The following is a 23,664-nucleotide window of genomic DNA, read 5'->3' on the forward strand; positions in this document are numbered from 1 at the left end:
TCTTCAAATAATTACACAAGTGATTACATTATAATCACTTAATCTGGTATCCAAAGCACCAACAACTCCCAACTGCTGTGCAAACAGCCTTAATTGCCTAACCAGTGATTTTCAGAAAAAGAAATTGAGAAAAAAGCCCACAAGTATAGATAGTAAAAGCACACAAATGGATAACATTTTATTTTACTGCCCAGACAAGCAGTAATCTCAATCAGATTGAACCCAATACTTCACAGAACAAATATGAAAAATCGCCACCAGTCAGTATTTATGCACAGTGCAATTCTTTGACTAGCTCCAGATCCATTAAATAGTAGCAATTTAGGCTTTGGGAAAAGAAAGGTCAATGGTAAAGAGCACAAAATGTAACATCATGTAACTTTGGACTAGATCACTAAATTGCTAATACCATGTCATTGGAGAAAGGTTAGAAATTATAGAAAAGAAACTAACAGATAAGAAAAGTGGGTTAGCATTTGATTAAAAAAAAAAAAAAAAGACCAATTTTATAATATATTATATCAATCATAAAACATGTTTTTGTTATAGCACCAATCAGCGTCCATGAATTAAAAGATGAATTGCATTGTTCAAACAAGCTTGTTGATTAACAAAGCAAGTGCATTTTTCACATCAGTATGAAATAGAATATGCAAGCGCTTTGGTTTGAGTAATAAAAGTAAAATGAAGATGGTTGCACTGCCACTAAATATGGATTCTACCTCACAACAGTTAAATCAGATTCTTTTCCAAGATGACTCTGAGGCTTAACTTGCAAGTAAGCATGCAGCCTTCCAGCAGGATCCTGTGAATCAGTCCTAACTATTTTATGCACAGGGACTTTTTGTGACCTTGAACCTATAACAGACCAGGAAAAACAGGAAACCATTTAAAAGAAGACATTCCAAAATAGAGAACAAATGTACCATACTTAATCTGCAAATGATATGAGGCCAACCAAGGGGCAAGTGACACAATCAAAATAAGACACTCCCATACCAGATAGTTTGGGGCTACAATCGGAATCCTTGCGTGTATCCTTAGGACCAGATGAAGAGGGTTCCATCGTCTATCTCATGCATGCAACCAAACAAAGCCCAAGCAAAAAGCACAAGTCAGCAGGCAAGATCCATCTGATGTGCAGATAGCTGAAGCAATAGTGATTAGATTGCGAACACAAAGGTTGTAATTGGAACTGACAAGAGAATTGAGAGGGGCAATGGTCAGTAGAACTGCTTCCCTACAAAAAGTGGGAACAAAGACAGGGAAGATCTGAAGAACCGGTATTTCTGTGTTTCACAAGTCACAGCAAACTGCAAGTATATATATAAATAAATTGATTTATCATATATTTTAAAGGAATACTTATCAAAAAAAAATCATATATTTTAAAGGAACCTCTCCAAGGCCCAATGGTGACAGTAGCTTTTGGATGACCTCAAAGTTTAAATGAAAATTCTACCACAATCAGTGTTCCCCTGAGAAATCCAGAATTCAATTGTCACTCCACTTTATTCCACATTGAACACTCCCCCAATCCATCTACTTCTAGGCAGAGCATCCTGTATTTCCATAGCTGTTCTCATGGAATGGAACCTCATGCTTACCTAGCCTAGAGTGAACCACCTAAAATATCATTATCAAATGTTTAGCATCCCACTAATAATAGGCAAAGTTAGAAAGACCAACCTCAATTTTTTCCCCTAATTAAATTTAGTCCAGTCAGCCTCTTGCATCAACAAATGCCCACGTAGATGGCAACCCCTCTCCCAAGTATTAGTAATTTGAATGCTCAGACTCCCAGGAGATGGGAAGCCACCAAAACTACTTCATTAAATCCAAGAATTCTAAACCACAATGTCCTGGAATGCTGAATAACATCAAGCATTTGCCAAATATCTTATGTGCAACTGATTTAACATAATAAAAGAGCACAAAACAATGAGTAATCACCCCTTGAATGAGCTAGTTGAAGGCTATGTGCACACTAGCAAAATGGACCAAGACAAAACAATGAACATCTGTCCCAGAAAATAAAACTCCAGGAGCTTATAACCTCAAGGGATCAATCCACCACATTACATCTCAACATAGTGCCATTGCTCTTATAGTTGTCATAAAGATTCTCTCCATAAGGTTAAACATCACACCCAGAACTCAAGACCTAGAAAATTGTGGTCACAATAGTAACACAAGTAGGGCAACAGTACAATAAACACCATCAATGATCAGGCTTATCAATTAAGAACCCAAGAAAAGACTAAAAAAGGTTTCATGGAAGATATCCAACTTTCCTGATCAACCTAAGACCTAAAGAAAGTAAAACTTTCCATTCTCCAAATTTAGAACAAACTAAAATCTTATTTAGTAAATTCCCCCTCTTTTCTTCTCATCCTCCTTAATTCCCCTTTCTCCACCTCTAAAATTTCATCACTTTTACATGTGTGCGGACAATATGCCAACCTAAATCGTCCTCACTCACCATTATGATGGTTGATCATGCTACTTCATCTCTTGTCGCACTTGTGATTTAAAAGAAACTAGTCAAGAAAAAATGGTTCCATACACATCATGTTGATGAGTACCAACACTACAGAAGTGATCATCCTATCATATATTTCTCTTTTCACTTTTGTATTAAATTAATCTCAAATTGATGAGGATGAATTTCCAAGATCTCCTCAAGAAAGGAATGAAAGGAAATAAAAAATTCCTAAATACTCTATCAAGCTTATTTAGGTAATTTTACAGTTTCTAGGCTCTCTAAAGTCAGTTAGCAGTTGTTATAATAGTTGCATTTACAATTTTGAATTTTTTTTTTTTTTTCTGAAATTTGTCCTTAAAAGAAGTTTCTAAACTTTCTATTTTCTCAAAAAACAAAAGCCTTTTTTTTTTTTTCCTAAATTTTCCAGTTGAGTCCTTATAATCTAGAAAATTTCTTTATAAGAAACTCTTATTGCAAAATACTTCTATGAAGTTAATTTTCTAGTCTAAATATTTCCTTTTAATGATTTTATTTTAGATGATTTAATAGTTTTAGGAAAGGAATAAGATTCCTAATAAGTTACGATATAGATTAGAGTTTTTTTCATGGTTTAATCCAGTTTAGAAGATTTTATAAACTCTATAAAATAAGTTAATTAATGTAAAACAATTTTTTTTTCTCACATATCTTACTATTTTCAAATAATGTAGTAAAAAATAATGAATGTTTGGAGGAGGAGACTATTTGGTTGCAGATTGGAGAAGGAGCTGTGCAAGGCCGAGAAGAAAAGCTTAGGAGGTGTTTGGTTAGGAAGATGGAGGAGGGACCTTTTTTAGTTTCAGAGGTTCAGGTGTTGGAGTTGTGGGCAAGGAGCACTTGGCAGTTGAGAAGTGGCATGCAGGTGCATGTTTTTGGGGGGTCTTTAATTCTCTTTGAGTTTGAGGATGTCTTGGAGGCAGAAAGGGTGTTGATGAGTGGAGATAGAAGATTCAGGGAGAGACTCATCAGTTTGGATAGATGGCATCATGAGACTGGGTGCATGGTACAGGAGGAGACTTACAAGGAGTTGTGGGTGAGAGTATTGGGTCTCCCTTTGCATTTGTGGAGCCGTGAAGTCCTCATTAAAATCGGGGACTGCTGTGGGGGATTCGTAGAGGTGGACGAAGGGTCGGAGAATCCGGTTCAAATGCAGTGGGCTAGGATCCTCGTGAGATCGAGCGGGAGAAGACTTCCTGGCTCTTTGCAGCTAGTGATCGGGTCTATGAGCTACTCAATCCAGCTGTGGTGGGAAGTTCTCCCGAAATTTTCAGTGGTTGTTCCGAGAAGTTTCAGTGAAGGGTCGCCTGAGTCGAAGGTTAGAGGTGACGGTGGTGGTGATCCACGCGCGAGCAAGGGAGTGGAGAAAGACCTTGGCCAGGAGCAGACTGGTAGAGAAGACGTGTCAAGCTCTGGAGGGAAGAATGGCTGTTTCGGTGAAAGAGTGGACAGCCAACTCCAAAAGGGAGTTGCAGGAGGGGTCGTTTTGGAGGCGGTGGCAGGAGGGCCTGTTTGGAGATGACAGGGGACTCTAAGGGGGCATGCGGGCCGGTGGGGGAAAGCCCAATTGAGAGGCAACAGGACAAAAGGGAGATGGGCCTGTGTTTGAAGTAAAAAAAGGAGGTTTGGGCCGGGCCCATTTCAGGGGCCCTTCTCTTTTAAGTCAGGGGGGCAGCGTGGGGGTGGAGAACCCGCTAGGGCACTTCGCGGGGGACGATCGCGCAGCAGCGATTGTCCCGCTGGAATGGTTCGAGCCGCCGGATGCTTGGAACTCAGGCGCCGACGAGGTTCTCCAGGCTGAAGCGTCAAGGTACTCCTCTTTTCCCTCTCCTTTGGTGTCTCGGGGGGTGCGGGCATTCTCTTCTTCTTCTATTTCTTGTCGGAAAAGAGCGGCGAAAGGGCTTAGGGGGGTGCGGGCCTTCTCTTCCTCTTCTCTTTCTTGTCGGAAAAGGGCGGCGAATGGGGCTCGAAGACGCGGCTGTGGATCGGTGACGGAAATGGGTGGTGTGGAGGGGGACATTAGCCCCCTGAACATGGTAGTGGCTAACGGAAGGGATGAGGCAGGCTGTTCCGGGGAGGAAATGGCCATGGTTTTGGTCGGAGAGACGAGTTTTGATGAAAGAAACTCTTTGAGGCAGACTGTGGGTGGAACGGAGTCAGTTGAGGAATGGAAATCCTCTTGTCTTGCTCAGTTTAGTGAATTTCTGGGCATGCCAACCATGGGATGTGAAGAGGAAATTTTAAATATGCTCAAGAAATGGATCATGAGGAAAGACCAGAAGAATCAGAGGAATGGGGCTAAAAGGGTCAAGGTTGAAACCTCAAAGTCTGTAAGGGAACTTAAAAGGTTGGAGTGCTCCATTAATTTTAAAAGTTCCGGGCATGGAAGAGCTCTATTTAGAGAAAGTGGGGGGTCAGTCTCTGAGGGTAAATGAAGTTAAAAATTATCTCCTGGAACGTGAGAGGGGCAAATGATAGAGATAAACGAAGGCTCATCAAATCTCTAATCAAGACTCAGAAAGCGGATTTGGTTTGTTTGCAGGAGACCAAAATCCAAAGAATGTCGTCTAGTCTGGTTCGGTCCTTGGGGGTGGGAAGATCATTGGAGTGGGGAGCTCTTGATTCTCGGGGTATGGCAGGGGGTGTGTTAGTTTTTTGGGATACTAGAGTTCTAGAGCTGCTGGAAATGGAAATTGGGAATTTTTCGGTTTCTTGCCGATTTAAAATGTGGAGGATGGTTTTTGTTGGGTTTTTACAGGGGTGTATGGCCCTGCTATTGGGAGGTTGAGGGAGGATTTCTGGGAGGAATTGGGGACAATCAGGGGATTGTGGCAGGACCCGTGGTGTTTTGGGGGTGATTTTAATGTTATAAGATTTTTGGAGAAAGAAACAGGATATCAAGACTGTCGTCTGCAATGAGAAGATTTTCGGAGATCATTGACGATTTGGAATTAAGGGATTTCCCTCTGCAAGGGGGTTTTTCACGTGGAGGGTGGATTGAACAATCAGTCTCAGTCAAGGCTGGACAGATTTTTAGTTTCAGAGGATTGGGAATGTCATTTCAGTGGGGCAATTCAAAGTCTTTTACCTAGAATTGTCTCTGACCACTGCCCAATTCTGCTGGACTGTGGAGGAAGGAGAAGGGGCCTTCCCCATTTAGGTTGAGAATATGTGGCTGAAGGAAGAAGGTTTTAAGGAGTTACTCAGGAATTGGTGGGTGGGATTCAGATTCAGAGGTTCCTTTAGTTTCACGCTGTCTGAAAAGCTGAAAGCGCTTAAGGCCTGTTTGAAGGTGTGGAATAGAGAAGTATTTGGGAACGTGAATGCTAGAAAAGAATCAGCCTTGAAGCAGATGATGTTTTGGGATTCAATAGAAGGGGATAGGTGTTGAATACTGAAGAGCAAAATTCCAGAAAGCAGGCTTTGGAGGAATATGAAAAGTGGGTGTTAATGGAAGAGACAGCTTGGAGGCAAAAGTCAAGAGAGCTATGGCTGAGGGAGGGAGACAAAAACACTGGATACTTTCATAAAATGGCCAATGCTCACAAGAGGGTCAATTCCATGGTGAAGATCAAGATAAATGGGACGTGGGTTTCTGAAGAGAATGACATTAAGGAGGGTGTGGTTCAGGCTTTCCACTCTCTATTGTCAGAAACAGCTGAGTGGAGGCCTAGGTGCAATGGGCTGCAGGTTGGGGTCTTGGAAGGGGAAACTGCAACTATGTTAGAAGCTCCTTTTCTGAGGAAGAGGTTTTGGTGCTCTATCGGACCTCCATGGGGATAAAGCCCCTGGTCCTGATGGTTTCACAATGGCGTTTTGGCAATTCAGTTGGAGCTTTTTGGAGGAAGTGATGGGGTTTTTCAGGGAATTTCATGTTCAAGGAAAGTTCGTCAAGAGCATAAATGCATCTTTTCTGGTCTTAATTCCTAAGAAAGGAGGAGCCGAAGACCTCAAGGACTTTAGGCCTATAAGCTTGGTGGGAAGTCTTTATAAGTTGTTAGCAAAGGTGTTAGCTAATAGGCTTAAAAAGGTGATGGGTAAGTTAGTGTCCAAGTTCCAAAATGCTTTTGTGGAGGGAAGGCAGATCTTGGATGCCTCGTTGATTGCGAATGAGGCAATACATTCAATGCAGAAAAGTGGGGGAGGGGGCATCCTTTGCAAGCTAGATATTGAAAAAGCATACGACCATGTGAATTGGAGTTTTCTCTTTTGGTTGATGGAAAGGATGGGATTTGGAGCTAAGTGGATCAGCTGGATTCAGTGGTGTATTGGGACTGTCAGTTTCTCTGTCCTGATTAATGGAACTTCCTCAGGTTTTTTCAAAAGTTCTAGGGGTTTGAGACAGGGGATCCCCTTTCCCCCTACTTGTTCGTGCTTGTCATGGAGGCTCTTAGTTGCTTGTTGAAGAGGGCAAAGGAGGGGGGGTTTTTGTCGGGGTGGAAACTCAGTGGTAGAGGAGGGGGAGGAGTGGAGATCACTCACTTGTTGTTTGCGGATGACACCTTAGTTTTTTGTGAGCCTTCCACTGATCAAGTGTCCTATTTAAGTTGGCTACTTATGTGGTTGAAGCAATGTCAGGGTTGAAGGTGAATTTAGACAAAAGTGAGATCATCGCGGTGGGAAGAGTGGAGAATGTAGAGGAGGTGGCCCTTGAGTTTGGATGCAAGGTCAGCAAGCTTCCTTCGACCTATTTGGGTCTTCCTTTGGGGGCTCGCTTCAAGGAGGTGGCTACTTGGACGGAGTTGAGGAAAGGTGAGGAAGAGGCTTTCTATCTGGAAAGGCAGTATATCTCCAAGGGGGCAGAATGACCTGATCAGGAGCACTCTGTCCAGCATGCCTATATATTGTATGTCCCTGGTTCAAATGCCAGAAGCGTGAGTTCGAGATTGGAGCGAATCCAAAGGGATTTTCTTTGGGGTGGTGGGGCATTGGAAAGGAAGCCTCATTTAGTGGAATGGTCTATTATTTGCTCAGATAAACGAAAGGGCGGTTTGGGTATGAGAAGCTTGGCGTTGCTAATAAGGCTCTCCTATGTAAGTGGAATTGGCGTTTTGCGGTGGAAGGGGAAGCTTTATGGAGGCAAGTCATAAGTGCAAAGTACGGGGAAGAGAGGGGGGTTGGAGGTCTTGTGTTGTGAGAGGAAGTTATGGGGTTGGGTGTGGAAAGCGATTAGGAGAGGGTGGGAAGCGGTAGGTAACAATTTGGTGTATTCTGTGGGAAATGGTAGGAGGATTAGATTCTGGGAGGAAAAGTGGTGTGGAGATGATAAGTTGTGTTCTCTTTTTCCTTCTCTATATGCTATATCCTTGGATAAGGAGGCTTGGGTAGCGGATTGTATGGAGTCATTCTGGAGGGGGGGTGTGGCTCCTAGGTTCTCTAGGAGAATTAATGATGGGAGGTGATCGAGGTGGAACGTCTTCTCTTGAGTTGCAAAGGAGGAGGGTTTTCAGTGATGTGGAAGATGAAGTAATTTGGACTAAGGCAAAGGACGGAAGATTCTCAGTTAAGTCTCTTTACAAGGATTGGATCCGGAAAGAAGTGTAGAATTTCCTGCAAACATCATTTGGAATTCTTGGGTGCCTCCAAGGGTAAGTTTTTTTGCTTGGGAGGCCATATGGAAAAAGTCCGTAACATTGGATCGTCTTCAGAAAAGAGGGTTCTCCTTGGCTAATAGATGCTTTTGTGTTTGGTAGAGGAAGAATCTATGATCACATCCTCTTGCATTGTGGGATGCCAGAATTTTATGGAGCTTACTTTCTCTCTCTTTGGAGTTTCGTGGGTGCTCCCCTCCTTCAACAAGAGAGCGTTATTGGGGTGGTTAGGCCCTTGTGTGGGAAAGGAAAGGAGAAAGTGTGGCGTGCAGCACCCTTGTGCCTTTTTTGGACTGTTTGGAAGGAAAGAAACAGTAGGCTTTTGATAATGTAGAGCATTCGATTTAGGGGTGTAAATCGGTTTTACTTTGTAATCTGTGGGCGTGGTCTAGGGGTTTTTTTGTTTCTGGCCCCAATTCCGTTGTAGATTTGTTGATTGGTTAGGCCATGGGTAAAGGTTTTTCTTTGTATACTTCCTGTATACGGTGGGGTGCTTCTTTGAAGTGCCTCTTTTTATTAATATACTCTCACTTTATTCATAAAAAAAAAATAACAAAAAAAACATGCATTGAAATCTTTTTCCTACCTTCTATTCTTTTCTGTGTAGTTTAAACAATAATATAGGAGGCAAGAACCAAACTTGATTCAATAACTTGAAAGGGCTGATAGTTCTCTTAGAGCACCGAAAAACATCAAGTTCTGAGCTTATATGCTCAGTTTGCCACATACCTGTTCCTGAAATGTCCTTTCCTCATTAGAGTTTCTCAATTTTGATTCAAATGCAGACGTATCTTCTCAATAATGGCTCCTGATTAAGAGGCTTACCTGCAAATAGATATACGGAATTCTAAAGCAGCCAAAAAGGTACAGTTTCAGTACAGAAGAAACAACTAAGAAGACAGAACAGCTCATAAGTTGTTTCCATTTCAACAATCAGATAGGAACCCCTGGTGTTCCATTACAAGGTACATCAGCACCTAAGAAACACCTAGGCAATGGATCTCCCTTGGTATCACATGGTCCAGGCAATGCATAGGTGAAATTCATACCTTTCAAATATTTAAACCTCACAAAACTTTTGAACATTCACTCAAATAGTTTAAATTGGTACACATAAATATGAGGTCCACATATCTGTGTAAACAATAGTCAAATTCAGAAAAAAATTATAAAAATATCCCTACCTCTCGCTTGGTGGGGTGTATATTTACATCAACATGTTCAGATGGCAATACAATTGACATATATATGAACGGCTTTGATGCTTTGGGCAAGGTTGCAGCATAAACAATTTCAATGGCCCTCTTTAGTGCGGTGCACTCAACCAATCTATCTGGAGAAAAGGGAAATATTGTATGAGAATCCAAACTCCACTGTTCCTCAGTCAATTTCCTAAAAGTTATAACCATAATATAATTTCCGGAAAATCAATAAAGAGACAAAAGTTCAAGTTTTCCATAGTCAATTCCATCTTGTAAATATGAAGGACTTAGAGAGAGAAAGGGAGAGCATCTACACTCGGATGCTTTGATTGCATACAGTAAATGCAGGCTATTTACACATCACTGACTTGAAACATACAAGAAACCATGTAACAGAACCAAAAAAGGATAGATGATTCAACAAACAATCATATTAAGAAGCACAAACTAGACCAAGATATAACATTAATACATCATATTGACAAATAAAATGTCTTTTTTTTTTTTTTTTTGATAGGTTAAGCAAGAGAGTAATATGAAAAAAAAGAAAAGAAAACCCCAACAAAGTGCCACAAAGTATCAGGAAGTATTACAAAGAAAAGTGTGTTTCAGCCTTTGGTAAGATTGCTCATCAATTGCAAACGATCTTTTGTTCCTTTCCTTTTAAACTGTCCAAAAAATGCATAAGGGAGTTGCTCATCATGCCCTTTTCATTTTTTTACCCACAAAAGGTCATGCCAACCTAGGAGGGTCTCTCTAACCAATGAAGATAGCACCCAAGACACAACGAAAAGGGAAACAGAAACTGTCATAAAACCTTGTCTCAACACAGTAAATAAGGATGTGTGATCAATCGATTCAATGGGTCTTCCTTGAAATGACAAAAGAAACATCTATTGTCAAAGACCATCCCCTCCTCCATAATTGATCCAAAGTTAAAACCTTCCCTGAGTGGCCTCCCAAGCAAAGAAACCCACGTTTGGCAGCACCCATGAGTTCCATATAACACCACCGAGAAGAAACTGAACTCCCCGACTTCAAGACAATGTAAAGGCTTTGATGGAAAACTTACCGTCTCTGACTCTACCCAAATCACCTTATCTTCCTCTTCCTTATGCACCCTTTTCCCTTGCAGTCTCAAAATATGTTATGAGGCATGTTTTTGGTTTACTGCTAGAACTTTTCCGGAAACAAACAAGCCCTTATAATTCCTATTCAAATCTCCATGTTTGATTTGTCTATCATTTTCTCAGGCTAATATCTACTTGATAGCAAAAAATTCCGAGCCCGAATAAGTCCTATTTAGAATTTCAAAGCTTAAGGGTTATAACACTTCTTCTAGCAGAGCCAATATATCATCAATGTATGTCTTCAGCATTTCCACAACAAATAGATAACCTGGCAATACAACCCCCTGTGCTAAAGGCAAAACCAAGCACTAACAACTGTTCCCATTTACTATCTGATATTATGAAATTTCTGAGACAAACAGAGCACTTAATTGAGTAGCCAATAGTGCTTTTCCACTAATCAAATTTTTTTTCCTCTATGCCTCAACCAACCAAGGAGTTAAATGTTGACACAAATGCATATGGTAAGATGCCAAAACAATGACAATGGATATAATAATTTCTGATGGACATATTAAGATGCCAAAGCAAATATGATGGCATTAATGATTTCAATTTTAAAAGTTAAATAAAAATAGATTTCAATTTGTGGATATTTTCAAGAAAACTGGGGAAATGTTGAAAGAGCATAAACATACAATAACAATATTATAAAATAAATTCATGCACAAAAAGCATGTCACACCTTTAGTTTCGAAAGTTATCAAGTAAGTAAAATACCATGTATGTGTTGTTTCAACTATATAATATATAATACAATTAAAAGTACAACAGAGTTCTACTCCAAAAGTATAATAACTTTTGCTCGTTATTGTATGAATATTAGGGTAAACTAAAGTCCAAAAAGCCCTCCAATCTTCCAAGCAAATTGATTTGTTCTAATAGTACAAACTGAAGTCATAATATAACCTTTAAGAATGAAGCTTCATAATTTCAATAACAAACATGCATAGCTGAACTCTTTTCTTTTTTCTTTTTTCTTTTTTATCAGAAATGCATAGCTGAACTCATATCTATCTTGTTTGATAACAAGTAGAAGATTTCATCTAGAGAAGACAATGAGCACAAAGGGATCAGAGATCCCTGAAAGACAAAAGCAAAAGGAAAGAATGGGAATCCAACCACCCCAACCAGAGAGAGAAGAGCAAAGAAAAAAAACACAAGAATACAGCCGCATGAAGCCTACCCTATAAAAATTAATTAATGAATAAAAATAATTAAAATAAAATAAAAACCTTCAAGGAGGCTAATAATTCCCTACAAGCCTCACAAGGCAGAGCGCTTCATTGCCAAAAGCTCAACCTCCTGATTTGTAAGCCGTGTTATCCAGTGAAGGAGACCACTTTCTTTGATAAATGCAGAATATGACTCATCCAATGAACATACTCTAAGGACTTCAATTCCTCATAGAAGTCCAGGAGATGAAAACAATGGAATCTCAAATTTTCCAAAAGAAAGGTAAAGCTCTGGTAGCAGTTGTTACAAACTGATATTACTCTGATCCCAAATGTTAAAATCTTTATTATCTCAATCTATTGTTGAAAAATCAATTTTACTAAAAGCTTAAACTTGTAGGATTTGAGCCCACAATGCAAATCATGCACTCCAACACCCTCCCTCACGTGTAGCTTCTATTTTTTGGATTGCACGTGAGCTTAATAAATTGGGGAAACAAACATGCAGTAGTGATGTTCAAACAAGGCTCCAGTACCATGTCGAACTACCAATTTTACTAAAAGCTTAAGCCTGTAGGATTTGGGCCCACAATGCATACCATGCACTCTAACATCTATGGACTCTTATCAAATGATGATCAATTTTCTGATCTATACTTCAATTAACCCATGATCCAACTAATCTGGTTTAATCCATTTCAATATCAATGACTGATTAAGCTATGGACTATGAGCATGCAATGGATCAGATAAATGAGAACAATCACACCATGAGACAAAAGGATTTACATGGAAACATCCATCCCAAGGAAAACCACTACCTATCCTAGTAGCAATATTTTACTATTGAATAATCAATTGCAAAGCCTAGTCCTACTGAAGATTCTACCTGATCAATCTCTGTTACTCCATCCCTGCCTTTACCTTGTAGCTCGATCACCAACTTTGAAGTCCTAACAAGGCACTCTGCACCCTACCAAAATCCCTGGATTGCAAACTTGATCTCTCACCGAGATCCTCAGCCTCCAACAAAGATTTCACAGCCATTTGTGGAGTCACACCACAATTTGAAATCTCATCGAGTACTCAGAGTCTCACTAAGGTTCTTCAACCTTTGATCTTCCTTTGGAGTCCCATTAAAACCAGATTGAACACAATCAAAGACCAAGATTTAACCAAATCAAATAGAAAGTCACTGGAAATTGAATTCACATCCACAAAGAATTCTTGAAACAATTTAGATCCAAAACTTCAACTTCAAATGGACGAATCTTGAACTATTCTTCAATCAATGTGACCTGGAGGAAATCATTTCAATCACACACAAGCTCATAGTGCATCTCACAAACACTTTAGCTTGCAATCTCAACTTGTCTCTCAAAATAATCTCAAGGAAGTTCTACACAATTCTAAGTCAATGCCTTCTCTAATGAGTTACTCAACTATTTATAGGTGAATCAAGTCATAACCAACTCTCTCTCTCTATATATATATAGATAGGTATAACCAACTCTTAATTGAGCACCAAAAGAGGCAAGAACAAGATCACCACTGACTTTGAAAAACAGAGCTCAAAGGCACTCATCTGGCACTAAGTTTATCTGCAGCGAACTAAGGAGTTTGCTAGTATTGAACTAAGCATTAGAAAGGACCCTTCTGGAATTAAGGTCACTGGTAGATAACTGGCAAGTTCGCTAGCGATGAACCTCTGACCAGAAGAATATCCTACCTAACCTACTAGCTGGTAGCAAACCTATGACTTGGCTAGTAGCACAAATCCTTTGAGAGGCAAAAATATAAGTGTTTTTTCACACTTCAAGCCAAATATGTCAAATCTACTTGGAACAACTTGGGACACTTTGAACACACTAAGGTATCAAAAGTTCACTCAAAAGGAATGCTCATTATCTGCAGTCCAGGGGGACTCCCCAATTTCCTTCCTCAGGTAGGGGTGCTTTATGTGGATCACCTACCTCATTTGAGTGCTTATTCAATCCTAAGCTTCAGTTCCCCATTGCAAGGAATGGCTCCAACTTGAGATTGAACCAAATCATCAATGTACAATACCTTTGATTTTCATGATACACTTGAGCTTCATCTGAATGTCAACAATATTGAACATAAAACATTTCATGTCTTGGTGATTAATCATGTCAACTCAAGTCACTTCTAAACCTAGTCTAAAATACAACAATGAAATTTTCACGAAATTGCCAACAAGAACATTACATGTATCTATGTGTTTGCAGAATCCCCTTCAACCATGAGACTTCAAGCATCCCATCAAAAAGACTTCTTTCACAAAATAATGACAGGAAAATTACCAAATCAATAGTTCAAACATATATTGAAGTTTTACCTTAGGAAGAAAGCATTGCTACTGATGTTAAAGTTAAATTTTAAAGCACCCAAAAAGATTCAAGAAGTGTGAACCCTGACAAAATTGGTTCTGAGTGCAATGTCAAATTATCAAAATTAATTAAAAATTTTAATTTTTTTTTCAAAAAAATTGCTTCATATGTTTAGTAGAAGGGGAAAAAATGAAAAGATAAAATAAAACAAGACAAAAAAAAAATACTTAATCAAGTTTTTGAAACAAGGAACACTATATTACTTGGTCAAAGTTGTTTATAAATATCTGGGAAGAGATAGTGATAACATTGTTGGTATGCCAGTAACATTGAGCATAGCATATGAACTGAACTTTTGAAATTTCAAATGTCATTTAGAATAAATCAATAGCTCAAATTTCTGTGTGCCCATGTGAGTATTTCAATTGCTAATTTTGTTCTTTTCTTGGGTGAATCTAATATCAGTTGTTCAAAGATGAATAAATTTTTTGTGTTTACATTTGTTAATTTTTGTTCCACTTTGTTCTTTTAGTGGGGGTGTGGTGGGGTGAGGGCACTTGTTCTTTTTTTGGCAGAAACCATACCAGCTGTCAATAACGCCTCACATCCAAATTCAAGCCACCACATGTACTTCTTTTCAGTTAGAAAACCTCTATCCTCACTTATCATAAAAAATGATACATAGGCATGAATACAACCTTCAAACAAAATCAAACACAGCTTGTATCTTTCTCTCCAGGTAGATTTTTTTTTTAATTTAAAAAAAAAAAAAAAAAAAAAAAAAAAAAAAACCTTTAATGCTCCAATAAGGAGGTGAGCCCTAGTTAACACACAGGAAGTATACAAGGAACACCTAGAATAAAAGAAGGAAGAACAACCACAATAATAAGAAAACCACCAGTCTAGTTACCTCCTCACGGGAAGCCCTTTTTGAGCTTCCCCAAGCTCAAATGAATTAACCCAGACAACACAAAGGCAAAGAATAGGTGGGCAAACTTGAGAGCAAATTGACCAGCCTTAGATATCATCACTTCCACAAAACAAGCTGATTTTGAAGATGCTCCCTCACCGAATCCTAGATCACTCTAGCTTTAAATTACATAATGACAACTTCAAATAAGAAGATTTAAGCTTACCCACTTTGTATCCTATCAAAGATGCAGAGGCCTCCACCTCCCCACCCTCTTTTCAGGAACAAACTCACTCATTCAGATTGACCTTCAGCAAAGCAACAGCTTCAAAGATCAGGACTGTGCACCTTAGATACAGCAGCTGCTCTTTAGAGAACTACAAATTAATGTGTCATTAGTGGATAAAGCAAATGTAATATCTAAATTCCTTGCTACTCCCTTTCCTTGCCTGGGTGCCCTCACCTCCTGACATTTATCAAGATGAAATCAATGAAACACTGCATTGCTAAAACAAAATGATAAGGGGAGAGAAGGTCCCCCTAAAATAAACCTAAGGAAATATAGAGGAATCCCAATGGTATACCATTCACAAGAACTGAAAATGGACAGTTGAAATGAAGAATCTAATCCACTCAATCCACTTCCATCCAAAACTCAACCTATCCATAAAAAGCAACAAAAAGTTCCAATTAACACATTTGTGCTCATTCTCCATACCAGCTTGCATGCTAGGCCGTCTCTAAAGTTGACGACTTTGTTGGTAACAAGGACAGTGTCAAGAACTTGTCTCCCCTCCAAAAATGACATTTCACAAATTTGATACCACAAATGCATCTATTATCTTCAATTTGTTTCCTAATCCTAGAAACTTCTTTTGACCTATGACCCAAATCCTTTTCCATATATTTGATATTTCTTCATGTCAAGAATTAAAACAAATTTAAGATCATAACACTAAAAAAATCAGTCAACTCTAAAAAAACAATTCTAAACCAAACATATGGGAGTAACTATAGCTTTTGAAAGTTTATTCAACAACTTGACATTAGTAAAGATGAAGAATATGCCCTTGAGTCCTGGCTCTAGTGGTAAAGGGATGTGAGGATGTGTGGGAGGTTCCAAGTTCAAGTCCCAATGGGACAAAAATTTACATATCAAAAAAGGATGAAGGATATTCTAAATTTAAGGAAGAAATTTAAGCCTTAATTTTTTTTTATCAGAAATTTAAGCCTTAATTTCCCCACTGCAAAAATCAGAGAACTTCTTGATGAAGATTTGATACTCCAAATTTGAGCAAGTCTAGCGTCAAGTTTCAAATAGAGAAAGGGCAGCTTCCCTAGTTTAAGTAAATTTGTACCAGTTAACGTTCCATAACATGTAACAAGATTTATCCTAAAAGAGTAGTAATCAATGTCATATCAGAAGATAAAAATCATGGAAACCTTTTCAATGTTGGAAAATTCCCATGGTTAATTAATACAAAGAAGTAGAAACCCTGCTCCCCTGCATCATATAAAAGAAAGAATCAAAAGCAACCACTTTACTTTGGCATCTCAATCATGACTCTTGCATTCAGATGATAGATTGAAAGTGTAAAATCAACAGGCAGGATCATAAATCTCAATGAATCATATAACTTTACCAATCAAAAAAAAAAGAATCATATAACCATTTTTCATTCTCCATTACTAATATAGATAATGCATACCATTGATAAAAAGCACCATTGTTGTCTTCTTTGCTATGTAATTTGAATTAGAGATGAAACCATCCATCTCAAAGACTGAACTAGAAACATCATCATCTGCAGCTTCAATTTTCATAAGATTGCGAGCAACTGAGACCCCAAAGACAGATCTAATTGCATCAAGTCTCGAAGATGTGGCAACTGTATGAACATCCGCTCTGGCAGCTCCATGCTGAGTACCATAAAAGAATCAAATTACATGAGTTGCGGAACATAATTCAATAATTCAAATGATAACTCTTACAAACTGGTAAGGAAGAGAAGCAATATCAAGAGACAAGACCTTTCTGCAAGAGAAGTTCACATTAATGTGATGAATGGCAAATCGGCTTAGCAGGTCAACAATCTTTGGATAATCATCAGCTGAATTTTGCAGCGTTTTCCTCCGGGCAGTCATGTTATAAAATAGATTTTCAATCTGATCCACATGCAAAAGAAAATGGAAATTATCATAATTTTAGAAAGAGCAAAAGAACAATAGGAATTGCTAGTTTGATGCATGAGAATATTTTGATCCAATTAATCTCCAATTTGTCAATAAAAAAATGAAACCCAATTAAAGTCCTGTAATTCAGGAGTAACCATATTATAATGAATATCCTAAATATAGCACATAGCTCCATTGTAACCAAAAAATTTTATGATTTATCAGTGACACTAATCGATCTTTTCAAATCTTCCCAGGATAACATTTTCTTTTCCTCAAGCATTACTTCTTTCAGTTTCATATTCATGATTAAGATGTGTTTGGTTCTAAGGAAAAGGAAAGAAAATGCTCAAGATGCCTCCCTTTTGTCAAGCTTTTATTACTTTTAAGCATTTTTTTTCCTTTTCTATTTCTATATCACCAAAGAAGATACTACCAGAAAAAAGACTAATGTTGTCACATGTAAAAGAAAATAGGTTAGTCAAGGGGTTGCCATTGTCACCAAAAAGATGAACCAGTTATCTCAAATAACGCTTTCTCTAGGTTTCACAAAGAAATTACTTGTCAAACCCACATGTCCTAAGAATTGGGACACATGGCATGGTTGCTAGTTTTTAAATTCGTTTACAGAATTTATATTCATCAATCAAGCAAAATCAAGACATTAACTAATTCTTTTTCTGATCATCTCTCTCCTTCAAACTTTTCATGATATCTAAGCTTCAACACTCTTCATATTATTCATTAGGTTTCCTTATTCAAAAATTATATAAACCTTGTTTTAAATAAGGCTAAACAAAATCCCACAGAATCTTTACTTATTCCCTTTCCAAACATTGACATCAGGGTTCCCACCAGGTTCTCTCACTCTAATTATCTTCCATTGGAAAAATATGTTCACCAGGTTATGTGAAGTAAAATAATTTGGGGATTTCTTGCACGATCCATTCCTCCTCCCTCTCCTACACATTCAAGAGGATGACACCTATGGTCAAGGTTTTTGCTTGGCTTGTGGTTAATAAGAAAATCAATACCAATGACTTGCTTCAATTGGGGAAGCCCTACAAAGCACTAAGCCCAGACCAATGTATTATGTTTTTGAAGGTAGAGAATTAGTTGATTATATTTTTCTCCATCATCCCACTGCACTAGAATTATGACATAAAATGTTCAACATAGCCAATGTCAAATATATTCCTCCTAGGGGCATAGCAGAGATAGTAGGCTCCTTTAAAGGCTTTGACAGCCAACCTAGAGGAAAGATTCTTTAGCAGATGGGTGTTTTATCCTTGATATGGTTCATTTGGTTGGAGAGGAGTGCAAGGATATTTGGCGAATAGAGATCTATAGATGCCATCTAGGATCTGAATTACTTTTTTCTCCTCCCTATGGGCCTCAATCATTGAGCTTTTGCAGATATTCCTTTAATATCTCTTATTGCTAGACTGGAAGAGTGCTTGCTGCTTAAACAGGTCGAAGAGGAAAGTAATAATGGATTGGTTGCCCCCTCCAGTGAGTTCGGTAAAGTTAAACTTTGACAGATGTTTCATGGGTAATCCTAGACAATTGGGTATAGTAGAAGTGACTAGAGATCATACAAGTACAGTTTTGAGAGCTTACTCTAAGCATCTAAAAGTGGGGTTGGCTATTAAAGCAGAGATATTAGCATTATTGAAGGGTTTGCAGCAGGCCAAAGCTTTATATCTATCCAATCTATCTGTGGAGGGAGATTCTACTATTGTAATATCTTAGGTGTCCATTAGGGAGAGACTAGAGAGGTTCATGGGAGTTTGATAACTGGATGCGAAAAATCATAAATATTGCTAGTGATTTGAGTTGCTGCTTTTCTTGGGTTCCTCATTAAGCTAATCAAGTCACTAGCTAGTTAGCCAAACAAGAAGCAATGCACTTGGCCTCTTTTGTAAGAGATTTTCTTCCCCTGAGTGTATATTGTTCTTCCATCCAATGTACATGGGTTTTACCCCTTGTGAGGAGGATCTGGTTTTGTTATGGCATTGTATTCTTAGTTATTTCCTGACCAACTTTTGAACATCTTCAAAGAATTGTTTGTCCTTCTTGTATTCATCATTTAATGACTTGAACCAAACTTGACTTTAATGCTTAGGAAGATCATGACCTTCACTCCCTAAGAAAGTCATGGCAGTTGTGGTCTAGGACTTGTATACATTATTTAGTACATGACAAATGAAATCTGTTCACCAAGAACCCAACACAACTTTACAAAGATCTTCAAAAATGCACAAAATCATGTTCCTACTCTATAGGAGATTATATCCACAAAGATAAGCCTATTTGTGACACTTCACACTCAATTAGGTACTCCATTCCAAACGAACAAGGCAAGTTCCTTCGGTTTTAAAATGTAGTTGATCCAAAACATCATACATTTGTTGCTTCCATTCATGCCCAACTACCTTTACACAGTTTACATGAAATTATGGCAAATGGCCTAGGCAAGGAGCATTTATCAAAATTTTAATCCTTTTCATGCAGTTATTCTCAATGTGGTGAGAATGAGGCAGAGGTTGTCCACTATTTTCTCAACCTCGCAAAAATGTTTATAACCATCATTCAATTTCTACAAACAACTATCACAGTTCCAACAACAGCATCAAGTCACCAATTCATAATATTCCTACTCCAATATTAGTTCTTCAAATCAATGCTAACAATTTCTATGTTAGATATGTCATGGTCACAGTGATCTTGAATACGGAAACCATTTTAAGCATTACCAAATAGAAAGTGATAGTCAAGCCTTAACTACTTTGATCATTAAAAAATCTTCATGATCCTAAGTGGTATCATGATACCGATGCTTTAGCTCACATGAACAAATAATCCAGGTAACAGTTTATCATGATAGAAATGGTCATGTAATTCTTGGAGACAGAACATTAAAATCTGTTTCACATACTGGTTCCATCTTTTTTTCCATCTTCCACTACTCCAATCTCCAGGAGTCAATTTTCACTTGACAGTAATAACATCTTCTAAGATTTTTCATGCAGTTTTGTAATAAAAGAGCAGACAATGGGAAAAAGGTTGGGAACTGTGAGTAGATGCAATGGCTTTGCAATATCAAATCAACCCATTACTGCTTTCATTTCTTGAATGTTTTCTTCAATCCAAGCATCTCCTTCTCTATGGCATCAACAGCTTGGTCGTTCTTCAAATCGTGTTCTACATACACTCAAAAGTAGTAGTCCTATTCAAATGTTTGAGTTGGATCCAAATGACTTATGTCTCGAATGCCACTTTGGCACAAACCATAGACTTCCCTTTTTCTATCAACAAAACATGTACTTCTCTATTTATCAGTGTGCATATTGATTTATGGGACCTTAACCCATTAAATCTATTTCAAATTGTAATATTGTTTATTTTCATTGACAATTATATTGATTCATTATATTTAGCTTTATCCACTTAAGAAAATCTATGACTTTTTCTTTACTTTCAAAATTTCCAAACCCTGATTCATACTGAATTTAATGCAATAACCAATGTTCATGCACCAAATTCTTAAATACTGTTTTAATGTGGTAAACTTCAAATTTCTTGTCCAAGTACTCAATCACAAAATGGTTGTGTGACTTGTGTTGAATGGATGTCATATTACTGAAGTGTGCTCTTGTGCTTTTATTCCATAGTCCATCCCTGCCCTGATTCTCATGGCAAAAATGAAATAATTTAGTGGCTGAAGGTACCACTTGTCACAAAATGGATGAAATAATTATCTCAAAAGATATTTGTCCTAGATTTCAAATAGAAGTGACTTGATAAATCCACATGTAATATGCATTAGGACAAATATCACAATTATTTATCTTTAAACTCTTGCATTTAATACATATTCAATCAATGACAAATGGTGAAAACTAAAGTACTCCCTTTCTTACATGTTCTCTCCTTAAAAGTTAAACTTTTCAACTCTCAATTTTCATGTTCTTTCTTAGAATTAAATTGGGAGTGACTGATGTTCTATGTTATCAATAAATTTCCCAAGTAACTCCTAAATTCCAAATTACCCAAACCCAAACAATTCCTAAATAATGCCTTTATCACTTTAAATGAAAAAATTAGCCAAAGTCAATTGAAATATCCAGCACATACCATTATCTGAGTTCCCTTTACAGCAGCACAAGCCTTTGGTTCATGCTCCATGACACCATCTCGATAAGATACCCTAGATGATAAATTCATCTAGTCAAAACTCAAAAGAATAAATGGGTAAGCTTTCCCATTGCTACTCATTCTAACTTCTGATCGCGTTCTATTACCACTGATCACCTCAGATGGATGATACAAAGTCACTCAACTAGCAATTTTGTTTTCCAAAATGAAATAACCCAAAATTCACATGCCCCTTTCTTTCGAAATCCAATGGAAAAATAAAAGAGAAACACTGCCAACAAGACCCCAAATAAATCAATAGACACAACAGAACTTAACCAAACATTTGGTGTGCACACACCTGTAACCATGCAACTGACCCGCAGTAATGGTGGTGACTGTAACATGACCCACATAGGTCATGCTCGCCAGCGCCTCTCCTCTGAACCCCATCGACTTTATCGACTGTAAATCTTCAAATTCTGACAACTTCGATGTAGTGTGCCTCTCGCAGAGTATGGGCAAGTCCTCGTACTAATAACAAACAAAAATGAAAACATCATTCTTTTATCTTGAATTCCAAAATGCAATACACAGATCTCTTCACTCACAAAGCTTCTATTGAATTAGTTAGCAGAGTTCTTATGATTAGGAAAAAAAACATTCATTGAGGTGAGAAATGAAGATAGCCGAGAGAACAGACTCTGATGCCGTGGCCGTCGTCGGAGACTTGAATGAGCTTGAGGCCGCCGTCTTTTACGACGACATTTATGGACGTGGAGTGGGCGTCGAGGCTGTTCTCGACGAGCTCCTTCACGGCGGAGACCGGCCGCTGGATGACCTCTCCGGCGGCGATGCGGTTGACGACCGACTGGTCTAGACGGTGGATCCTTGGAGGCTCCTTTGCTACGGGAATGGCTTCTGCTTCTTCCTCTTCCATCATTGTTGGAGGAGGCTCCTCACAAGGCTCTCTTTCCACTTCCATTGCGTATGCTCTTAGTTTTACTCTGTTTCGAAGGATTGAGAGGAGGATGAACAAGGCCCGAAAATATGGGCCAAAGTTGTAATTTGGAGCTCCGACGGGCCCAAGCTCGAACGTTCGGTCTTTGGGCCTGAGACAGGGCTGAGTTTAGCTTACCCATGTTTTATTTTAATATTAAATTATAAATTTTAAAATTAAATTATAAGAAATTAAGGTTGTTGATGGCACAGTTACAACCATTGTTGAACATGTTATTATCATGTTCTTAGATTTTTTTTTATTTTTTTAAAAAGAAAATGGAGAAACATTACCTAAATCTAGTTTTTATTGAATGAATTAATGGATAAAGTGAATATTAATAGGATAACAAGAAAAGAAGAGCTAAGTGGGTAAGTGGATATCAAACTAATTTTAGAAGAAAAAAAGTCTAAAATAATAAATATATAAATACATGGAAAATTTATTAAATAGATTAGTTATAAAATATTATTACTTTTTAAAATAAATTAGTATAATTTTTATAAAGAGAAATATTATTTGAATTAATTAAATAAAATAATAATAGAATGAAAGAAACATATAAGTGAGATGATAAGAATATTTTCGTCAAAAAAATTGATAAAAAATTTGATAAATACTTTATTATTGATAGTATAAAATAGAAAAGGGCGATTTATTGTTTTATGCTTTGGCAATCAAAATTACAATAGAATTTTCTCTAACTACAAGAAAAAAAGATTGGATGAAAAGCCCTAAACCCTAAACTCATCCCCTGAAACTTTCCATTGGAAAAATTAAACCCTGTAAAACCCTAGAAAACTGAACTCTTCTTCAGAAATTTTTTTTAATATCATCAATTCACCCAAAAATCTAAATCATAGATTGAAGACCCCAAAAGACTAAAACACTCTCAAATATTCAATCTTTCATCGTGAAAGTTGAAAAAAGCTGCATGCAAAACCCTCAAATATTCAATCTTTCACTGTGAAAGTTGAAAAGGCTGCATGCAAAAACCAGAATCGAATATGAAGCCATCATTTGAAAGCCCATCCACTCTTCTTCTTAAAGTCTTCGTCTTCCTCTTTGCTAAAATCATTCTCGATGTTAAAAATCTCACGGATCTTCTCCGGTGTCTGTCCTTTGAACATGGATGCAATCTTGTCACAAATTAGATCGATCAAAGGTGGAATATGAAGATAGTCAGCTGCCATGATTAAATCATAAAGCATCCGTACTTCCACGTCCACAAAATCTTTATCCCACTCACTGTAGTCAAAATCGGTGTTGAGATCAATCAAGTGTTTCTTACAATACTCGAGTACCTTCGAGAGTGTTCTCGCATCGACCGCAGGTACTGGAATGATAGCGTCGACTGGATTGGTGTCTTCTAGAACGTACTGGATGGTTCTGGACTGGAGAGCAACAGCACGGTCGATTATAAAGAGTTCGCCATCTGAGCTCCTGAGTGTCACCTTCTTGGTGAAAGCCAT

At 37.9% G+C, this 23,664-nt stretch overlaps 1 protein-coding gene and 1 pseudogene across 1 annotated transcript; both read right to left on the minus strand.

Moving 5' to 3' along the window:
* The window catches only part of LOC117907308, a 33,323-nt pseudogene extending 11,133 nt beyond the window's left edge, over nt 1-22,190 (minus strand).
* A 1,018-nt stretch (nt 22,191-23,208) lies between these two features.
* Nucleotides 23,209-23,664, minus strand: LOC117905703 (SKP1-like protein 1B). Its single transcript, XM_034818589.1, has one exon. The coding sequence runs from the start codon at nt 23,662-23,664 to the stop codon at nt 23,209-23,211; it is 456 nt and encodes a 151-aa protein (XP_034674480.1).

This window comes from Vitis riparia, chromosome 18, assembly GCF_004353265.1.
Source record: "Vitis riparia cultivar Riparia Gloire de Montpellier isolate 1030 chromosome 18, EGFV_Vit.rip_1.0, whole genome shotgun sequence".
NCBI lineage: Eukaryota > Viridiplantae > Streptophyta > Magnoliopsida > Vitales > Vitaceae > Vitis > Vitis riparia.